At 36.1% G+C, this 10,459-nt stretch overlaps 1 protein-coding gene across 2 annotated transcripts; it reads left to right on the top strand.

The window, feature by feature from the left end:
- The first annotated feature begins 983 nt into the window (after positions 1–983).
- On the top strand, positions 984–4,622 carry LOC126702329 (LRR receptor-like serine/threonine-protein kinase GSO1). 2 transcript variants are annotated; one of them, XM_050401004.1, is made up of 2 exons: positions 1,623–1,924; positions 2,125–4,622. In XM_050401004.1, exons 1-2 carry the CDS (start codon positions 1,793–1,795, stop codon positions 4,432–4,434), a joined length of 2,442 nt encoding a protein of 813 aa, XP_050256961.1. In that variant the 5' UTR covers positions 1,623–1,792; the 3' UTR covers positions 4,435–4,622. The 2 variants fall into 2 exon arrangements, with proteins under 2 accessions (XP_050256960.1, XP_050256961.1); XM_050401003.1 differs by having other exon boundaries at positions 984–4,622.
- Positions 4,623–10,459: the final 5,837 nt, after the last annotated feature.

Here is a 10,459-nt window from a genome sequence, read left to right on the forward strand (position 1 = left end):
GTGCTCTCATTCATATTGGTTCCCTCTCTGCTTAAATCCTAAGAAACTAAGCAAAGTTGAAGATAGAAAACTAGAGGTGAAAGCAAAGAGGACAAAATTATGAGTCATAGAAAATTAAAATGAGGTGAAGCTCTTTGTCCTCTTTTGTTTGGTTGTTTTTTCAGCAGGTATCCATTCACTAAAACTAGGCTCTCTCACTGTCTTTCAGAGCAAAATTTAATTAGGCTTATAGGGCTAATGCTGTATTTTTTTTTGATGTGTTACACCAACCTCACATGCTCTTGTATCTGTCTGTATATGAACATGATTGATGCAGCTGGTATCAATTGTCATGTGAAATTGAGCACTGTGGTTGTTTTGTTTTGCTGTTTTCTTCTTGTATTTAATCTGGAATTAGGTATAGTTTAGGTTAAGAGTGAGGAGATTTTATGTTTGGAATAGTCTATTATCTCATTAGATTGAGATGGAATTTTGCAAAGCCGGAGACACGCAAAAGGAATAAAATAAATACATAAAGAAAAAAAGGCCTAAATCAGATTCATTGATTGTATTCTTTTATTTTTTGATTTGATGTTTTAATACTCACCATTGGATAGCCGAATAAACTTTGTCAAGGAATTGTTTAGCAAAGCTAAAAATGTAGGGTGACCAATTATCAACTTAAGCATCCTAGTATTTCAATAACATGATGGGTTTATACCTATTTGGTTGACAATCCATGAGGTTATTTTGACCACTTCTCTTACATAGTAAAACAAAATCTTTTTTGGAATAATTCTAATAGATTCTAAAACAAAATTTTATGTGAAACATAATAGGGAATCTTTCTTCTTTTTTATTTTTCATTTATAATTTTTACAGCTACAGAAAATCTTTTGTTCTATGGTGGAAATCCATTCTAAACTTCACAGCAAGTAGAGCCTAGAGAAAAAGAAAAAGAAAAAAAAGAAAAAAGAGAAAGACCAAATTATATGTTTCACTTCAGCACAAGTGGTCTCTCTTAACTTTTTGTTCCTTCAGCATGCCCATCAAAATCTTATCAATGCACTTGCTCATCTCACAAGCTACTAAGACATGAGAGAATAATGCATAATTGCTTTGAGCAGACAAATGAGAAAAAAACTGCCATATACACCTTTTATTAGAACTGAAAGGTGGAGGGGAAAAAAAAGGGACATCTCCTGCCTTTAGTGAAAATTTTGAGGCTAAAGCTTAATAACTTTATGGTTATTAGCTTCCTTTACAAACTGATTAGGTAGGCCTACTTCGATAAAACTATTTAATCCCCTTAGCTTCCATCATCCCTAGCAGTTAAAACCTGTCTTATCTCTGATTCAAATTCTCTCCTCACGAGTTTCTATTCCATCCATTCCTGCTTTCAAATCTGCTGATTCTGTTAAACTTGAGCTTCTCTTGTTATTTTTGCCATACCTTTCTAAATAGGATTAAGCTCCCTGAGTAATAGCATTGAATCTTTAGTAAGGTATCTGATTCTTGAATTGCAAATCAATCTTGGCCATATGCTTTGATATGGACAGCATTCATATGTCTCACTTGAGGCTGCTTTTTGTAGTATTTAGCAGTTTTCTTGCAGCTACTATTGGAGATGATTCAACAGATTCTTATTGGCTGCTGAGAGTTAAATCAGAACTCACTGATCCTGCAGGAGTTCTTGAGAACTGGTCTGCCAAAGTTCACATATGCAGCTGGAATGGACTGACATGTTCAGATGATCAGGCTCATATTCTGGGCTTGAATCTATCTGGTTCAGGACTATCAGGCTCACTCTCACATGAGTTTGGGCACCTCACTTCACTTGAAATACTTGATTTGTCCTCAAATTCCCTCACTGGCTCGATACCTCCAGAGCTCGGACAGCTTCAAAATCTACAGATACTGCTCCTCTTTACAAATTACCTCTCTGGTAAGATTCCTGCAGAGATTGGTCTACTGAAGAAGTTGCAAGTTCTTAAAATAGGAAATAACTTGTTGACAGGTGAAATTACACCAACTATTGGTAACTTGACTGAGTTGAGAGTATTGGCTCTTGCTTATAGCCAATTTAATGGAAGCATTCCAATTGGGATTGGTAATTTGAAGCATCTGATATTTCTTGATTTGCAGAATAACAGTCTCAGTGGCCTTATACCAGAAGAGATTCATGGCTGTGAAGAACTCGAAAACTTTGCAGCCTCAAACAACCAGCTCCAAGGGGATATCCCCTCGTCGATGGGATTGCTTAAATCACTGAAAATTCTTAACCTGGCTAACAACAGCCTTTCTGGATCAATTCCTGTTGCATTAAGCCGTCTCTCCAATCTGACGTACTTGAATTTGCTTGGGAATGAATTAAGTGGTGAAATTCCTTCAGAGCTTAACCAGTTGGTTCAGCTTGAGACGCTTGACTTATCAGAAAACAATCTCTCAGGAGCCATAAGCCTTCTCAATAGCCAGTTAAAGAATCTTGAATCCCTTGTTCTTTCTAACAATGCTTTGACAGGTAGCATTCCAGGCAACTTCTGCCTAAGAAATTCAAATTTGCAACAACTTCTTCTGGCTCGAAATAAGCTCTCGGGCAAATTCCCTTTGGAGCTACTCAACTGTTCCTCACTCCAACAATTAGACCTTTCTGATAACAGGTTTGAAGGAGAACTTCCATCACTCCTGGACAAACTACAGAACCTGAAAGATCTCGCACTCAATAATAACAGCTTCATCGGTGCTCTACCTCGTGAAATAGGAAACATGAGTAATTTGGAAAATCTTTTTCTGTTTCACAACTTAATCACAGGTGGAATTCCAATGGAGATTGGGAAGCTACAGATGTTGAGTGTCATTTCCCTCTATGAAAATCAGATGTCAGGACAAATACCTATAGAGTTAACAAACTGCACAAACTTGACAGCAATTGATTTCTTTGGAAACCATTTTACAGGGTCCATTCCAGCAACAATTGGGAGGCTGAAGAATCTATTTCGGCTTCATCTGAGGCAGAATTACCTGTCAGGTCCAATACCACCAAGCTTGGGTTACTGCAAAAGGCTTCAGTTTTTGGCCTTAGCAGATAACCAACTCTCTGGATCATTGCCACCCACATTCAGGTTCCTTTCAGAATTGAGCCTCGTTACTCTTTATAACAACTCCTTTGAAGGACCTCTTCCCACTTCTCTCTTCCTTCTCAAAAGCCTCAAAATCATAAATTTCTCTCACAACAGGTTTAATGGAACTATCTTTCCACTCTCTGGTTCAAATGCTCTGACTGTATTAGACTTAACAAACAACAGCTTCTCAGGTCCCATTCCCTCTACACTAGCCATGTCAAGAAATCTAAGCCGTATCCGCCTTGCACAAAATCATTTCATTGGAAACATTTCTTCCATATTTGGCCATCTCACAGAGCTCAAGTTTCTTGATCTATCATTCAACGATCTCTCAGCAGGACTGCCACCTGAACTCTCAAAATGTAGAAAACTAGAACACCTATTACTTAACAATAATCAGTTCACAGGCACAATGCCTCCATGGTTAGGAAGCTTACAAGAACTTGGTGAGTTAGACCTTTCATCCAATCAGTTCTATGGAACAGTGCCTGCAGAGCTTGGAAACTGTTCAAGATTACTAAAACTTTCTTTCCAGAGCAACAATCTCTCGGGAGAGATCCCACCGGAGATTGGAAATCTAACTTCTCTTAATGTCCTTGCACTGCAAAGAAACAACCTTTTGGGCTCCATTCCTTCAACAATCCAACAGTGTAAGAAGCTCTATGAACTGAGATTCTCAGAAAACTTCTTGACAGGTTCAATACCATCTGAGCTAGGAAGCCTCACTGAGTTACAAGTGATCTTGGATTTGAGTAAAAATCACTTCATCGGGGAAATCCCATCTTCTCTTGGAAACCTTGTTAAGTTAGAGAGACTTAACCTCTCTTCTAATCAACTCCAAGGAGAAATACCTTCATCACTTGGTGAACTGACCAGCCTCCACATGCTAAACCTGTCAAATAATCATCTCCAAGGCCAACTTCCTTCAACCTTTTCTGGTTTCCCACTCAGCTCTTTCTTGGGTAATGATAGGCTATGTGGTCCACCACTATTATCATGCTCAGAATCCGTGAGGCAGCGAAAAAAAGAGCTATCCAATTCTGAAGTGGTGGGAATTATAGTGGTCATTGTCTTTATCTCTACAGTGATATGCTTTGTGATGCTTTACATCATGTTGAGAATCTGGTGCAAGTGGAGAGAAGTTTCAATTTCAAGTGCAGATAGTGGTGGAACTGAGAAAAAGAGAGAGGAAGGGAAATGGGTCTATGGAGATGAGAAGAGAAGGGGTGAGTACTGGAAAGTTAACTCCTTGTCTCCAGTCTCTTCACAAGATAAGCGAACTTCTGGAATAGCATGCATATTCCAACTCAAAATGGACTCAGAAGCAATGTAAAGTGCTTTTGTTCTAAAGTTATGTAGTCATTTTATTTCTTTGTTCTATTTTCTATGTTCTTGGTTATGCATTATTTTCTCTTGTGATTTCTTATCACTCTTTGTTTCTAGAAGTGGGTGTGTTATATATAAGGCTCTATACTGCAATCTCAAACTGTGAAGCACTGTAGGGTTCTGACTTTTTGAGTTCATAGATGTACCTGTTAAAGAAAACATGCACTTGGGTTGAATCTATTTTTTTAGTGTTTTCTAAAGATCCATTTTTTTCATGGCCAAAGTCTGTTTGGAAGTGAGCTAAGATCTGCCTAGCTAGTATTAAAATAATGGCCAAAACTTGATTTCCTTCCGTAAAAGGAATGTGCCAAGACATGCAATGCAGCCAAAAGCGTTTTAATGATGTACTAGGCTCTGGATAGAGGCATGCACATAAAAATAAATAGAAGACCGCAGAAATTTCCGTAACTATTGGCTTGGTTCATAGTAAACATGACGTTAAAGATAAGTTCAAGTGAAAATTTAAATTGATATAGAGTTCGTTTGAACAAATTTTCAAGTTTTGGTCTTAAAACGTACGTTTGCCCAATTCAAACACCCAAATAAATGGGCTCATAATAACAACTTACACGTACCATTTAAAAAAAATAAATAAATAATAGGAAGATTTGAATCTTAGTTCTTTTCATTAGAAACGCCAAAAAATATTAATTGAGTTACAAAACTCTTAAAAATTCATAATTACACATACCATCTTAACAAGTTATGAAAATTTGCCTTTTTAACATTGCTCAATTAACATAACCACCGTTTATTCAACTCTGATCTAAAGGACTCCTTACGTACACAAGGCCAAGTCTAAATCTAATGGCCAGAAACAGCTACAAAACTCTTAAAAATACACAATTACACATGCCATCTTAACAAATTATGGAAATTTACTTTTTTTAACATTGCTCAATTAATATAAGCACTGTTTATTCAGCTCTAATCTAAAGGACACATTTTTACGTACATAAGGCCAAGTCTAAATCTAATGGCCAGAAACATCTGATGATTCTGATTGGTTATATTTCTTAGAACCAGACGACAAATTTTTGCCTATTATTGCACTAAAAAGCGAAAACCTCAACCGATCATATGGTTCTCAGAATCTTGGTAACTAGTATGAAATTAAGCATCATATATACTCAGAACCTTGGATTCCTAGGAACATTAAGTTTCTTTGTCGCATTCGTATCAAATTCCTGATAACATAACATTCTTGCATATAATTGATTATATAGCATATCATTCTTGAAAATAATAATTACATCATTGATCCCGGATTTTTCAAAGATACATGTGCATTTCATGTACAAAAACTCCGACATTCCCACTAGGTGGATTCTTGTATCATCACAATTCAAAATGGTAATCACATCCCAAGAAAAATGAGAATGTGACATTTCCAAAGATGTGATGTTTAATTAGCGGATAAAAAATTGGGATTGAAGTAGAAGTGTTAATTTGGGTGAAGGGCCTTGTTATAGTATGGACTATGGACCTCAATTAGGCCCAAATTTGCTTTAGGGAGTTTACCTAACCTAGAGCATCCACAGCAATAGAACTAAAAATTTAGCTATTTAGCTCTACCAAAAACTCCGACATTCCCACTAGGTGGATTCTTGTATCATCACAATTCAAAATGGTAATCACATCCCAAGAAAAATGAGAATGTGACATTTCCAAAGATGTGATGTTTAATTAGTGGATAAAAAATTGGGATTGAAGTAGAAGTGTTAATTTGGGTGAAGGGCCTTGTTATAGTATGGACTATGGACCTCAATTAGGCCCAAATTTGCTTTAGGGAGTTTACCTAACCTAGAGCATCCACAGCAATAGAGCTCTACCAAAAGTTACTTTATCTATTTTACCTACACATATGCTACAGCAATTGATTTATTTTAGCTTTCAATACAATAAAATAATATAAGCATCACAATAAAATAATATAACCACTTCAATAAAATAATATTTCCCACTACCCAAAAAAACATCCACAGCACCAACCACGACCACCCCTACCATCACCCACAACCACACCCACAACCACCACCACCACCACCAGTCCACAGCAGAAGAAGAAAAAAAAAAAAAAAAAAAAAAAAAAAAAAAAAAAAAAAAAAAAAAAAAAACCCACCACCACCAACCACCAACAACCACAACCACCACAAAACAAACCCACAGCCACAAATCATAAATCTGACCCACGCTGATACGACCCACCACTAGCAAAACGACCTACCACCACCACCACCACTATCTCTACCGTGACCCCTAAAATCCAGCAACCCAAACGTCGAAACCCACCAAACCCAAATCCAGCTACCCAAACGTTGAAACCACACACCGATCTCAACCCCAATACCAACGCATACTGGAGCACAACCACGACCCAGCGGCGGAGTGGAGGTGAGGGAAGTCACTTCGATCCACGAGGCCGGAGCACAACCACAATCCACAGAAAGCCACTTCAATCCACGAGGCCGGAGCACAATCACAACCCAGCAGCTAGAGCACAACGTTGAGAGAGTTTGCTTGAGAGAGTTTTGAGAGATGAGATGAGAGCTTTCAGAGAGAGAGAGAGAGAGAGGCACGATGTTAATAAAATAATCGGGCCGGTAGAATAAAATAATTTTTTTTTTTAGCTCTCATGAACAGTGCACATCTATCTATAGATGTGCACTGTAGCAATGGAGCTAAAAAAAATAGATTTAGCTCCACTGCTGGAGCATCATTTTAGTGTTTGAGGAGCTAAAATATAGCAATATAGTTACATTGCTGCAAATGCTCTACTACTCTAATCAAGATTACTTTTCTAATTGCTAGTGAGGCAGTCCAATCCAATACTTGAAAACAAAATCCACACAAAGAGAGACAAAACCCCAACCCTGTAGAATAAAATAAATTTTTTTTTTAGGCTCTCATGAACAGTGTACATCTATTTATAGATGTGCACTGTAGCAATGGAGCTAAAAAAAATAGATTTAACTCCACTGCCGGAGCATCATTTTAGTGTTTGAGAAGATAAAATATAGCAATATAGCAATATAGTTACACTGCCGCAAATACTCTACTACTCTAATCAAGATTACTTTTCTAATTGCTAGTGAGGCAGTCCAATCCAATACTTGAAAACAAAATCCACACAAAGAGAGACAAAACCCCAACCCTGTGTAGTTGCTTGACAACAAATTAATACCAATTATAGACAATGACTAATTTTTGGAAATTCTAACTTGTTCACTCATTAAAATATATTAGTGCTAGTTCTGAATTTAGAGAGAGAGATAGGAATGGTGATAGGGGGATAAGACAGCCATGAGGTTGTGTATTTTGATTTCTTGCTAAGTGTGGAGATAATTTTCAGTAATGGGAAAGCACTCAATTATTTGTAATTTCTACTTTTTCTTGTTTTCTTACTGACTTGCTTCTCAATTTGTTGTTTTGCTTCCTCAATCATACCTTTCTTTTTATAATGGAGTAGAGTGGATCTTTAGGTCAAACACTTGCCTTATGGATACACTGATGTCCCTGAACTTTCCTTTGAATAACTCAAATAGTCCTTTGGAAATAGGAGTGTTATGCCTTACTTTCCTCCATTTTTCCTCCCTAACCAAACTTTTTTTACATCAAAGGAGCCTTCTGAAGTTGGTTGGTTGCAGTGGTTTTGAGCCCCTCTCCATTTGCAACTGGTTTTACGCTTTGACAAAGGGACATCACACTAATACTATAGACCTCATCAACCTACCTATAAATGTTCCAAGCTTACAATGTATCAATGGGTGATAGCTACGTGTTCTTCATAGCTGCAAACACCACCCCCCCCCCCCCCCCCACCCCCTTCTTTCCCTCTTTCTTTGTGTCAAGCACTCAAGGCCTGGATCATGATTTTTGTTGTTTGGAATTGAGCTGCTAGACTGAGACTTGAAGAGAACTCACGCTATGTGCACCATACATTTACGTACTCCACGAGAAGAAATAAAAGTGATTAATGTTTTTTCTATTATTACTGTTTGGTTGAAGGAAAAATTGTAGGGTGGGTGGATTGAAGAAGATGAATGACAACAAGGACTCTGACCAAACAATAGTGGTAAATTATCAAATCTTTGGTGATGTAAAATCCATAATGAATAAACAAATTTCTTTCTAGGTCGATGACCAACTAGTGGGGTTGGTCATAAGCTCAGAAGGTTAAACTATAATTATGAATTAAGAGGAGGTTTATAAGAAAAATTGCAATGTGACAATGATTGTTAGGAAAATCATTCCTCTTTGTGATTCAAAAGGGAACTCATTCATAGGCTCTTGTTGGTGTGAGTTGGTGAACATTTCCTTTGCAAAGCAGGGACTTCTAAAAATTCAGCATTCCCTTAAGTCGACTGAATTGACTTAAGCTTAGCTAGGGTATTGTCCCTAAGACCACATGTGGATGTTCTCATTATCTTGTAGCATTAAATTCAAAATTGGCAATAATTATAAGGTAATACATGTGGATGTGAGGGGCCAAACCTTCTTAAAGCATCTCCAGCAACTTCTCTAAATTTTTGTACTGTTTGCAGAGTAAACAGTTACATTTATCTTTTACCTACCTACTTTTTCAAATACATTTTCTAACAAACTCTCTATCTTCCGAGAAATGATATGTCCACAACATTTTTACAATAAATCTTAAGTAGCAGGTTGTTACTGGTTGTTATTGTTGGGGCAAAAAAGTAATTTTAGTGTTAGGTTTAAATTTGAAAGTATAACAACTAACCACCTGTGATTTGTTGTGAAAATATTGTAAAAATGTTGTAGACGTAGTATCTCTCCTATCCTTTCTCTATCTAATTTAAATATTATTTTTTTATTCTTTCTCTATCTAATTTAATAGAACACAAACCCATCATACCCCACAACCCCATTTTTCTAAACTCAAAATTTTCTAATTAGAAAAATGATTTCAAATGATTGAAGTTGGCATACCAATTTGATTTTAGCTTTTGTGAGAGAAATTCATGATCGTTTTTGTGAAAGATAGAGATTTGTGATCGTTCATAGAAAAAAGAGAATGAGAGAAGAGAAGAATATTTTTTTGATCAGTTGTTTGAATTTGTTGGTTGAGCTGATGTTCTCACTGGTGTTGGAATTTGATTTGAAAAGGAATCAAGAAGAATCCGGGAAGAAATTGAAAGGTAGAGCCTCCTTTCATTTGTTCTATGATAAGAAACGGGGAAATAGTATGAGAGTAAAAAGAAACCAAAGAAGAAAGAGAAAGAAGTGATATAATTTTAGGTACTTGAATTTTTTAATAACAAAAAATCAGTTGCTAATCTACAATTGTCCATCAGGCTTAGAGCAATAGTATTGGTGGTGCTAAAATTCCATATTGCTATTTTTAACTCCACCAATACTAAAAAGCATATGCTACAATGGTGGAGGGAAAGCAAAAAAATTTGACTGTTGAGCTACAGTGCATAGCCATCTTATATATATATATATATATATATATATTTTTTTTTTATTTTATTATTATTATTAAAAGTTATATTATTTTATTGCGTTGGTGGTGGTGGTTATTGTTTATTGTAGTAAATATATTATTTTATTGTGTTATTTATATTATTTTATTATGTTAAAAGCTAAAATAAAACCACCAATGTTGGATGTTTTGTAAAGTGTGGTGGTAAAATAGATAAAGTAACTTTTTATGGTACCGAATTACTAAATTTATGGCTCTACCAATGTAAATGTTATAAGAGCTAATGTTTATGAGCAAAAAACTTTTTGAGATTTAGAGGGAGATGCTCCTAAGATACTTGAGAAGCTTCTCTTTCTCAAGTGAGAGTGGCCGACCAAACACCAAATAAATTCCTTACTCACAAACATGTCACATATGACCTTGTGGTGATTAGATTAATCACCTAGTATTTTTATTAATTTTCTATCAAAACTTTATGTTAATTTTTTTTTTTTTATATATATTAGAAAGATTAAATTACCAAATC

Source organism: Quercus robur, chromosome 10, assembly GCF_932294415.1.
Source record: "Quercus robur chromosome 10, dhQueRobu3.1, whole genome shotgun sequence".
In the NCBI taxonomy this organism is placed as follows: Eukaryota; Viridiplantae; Streptophyta; class Magnoliopsida; order Fagales; family Fagaceae; genus Quercus; species Quercus robur.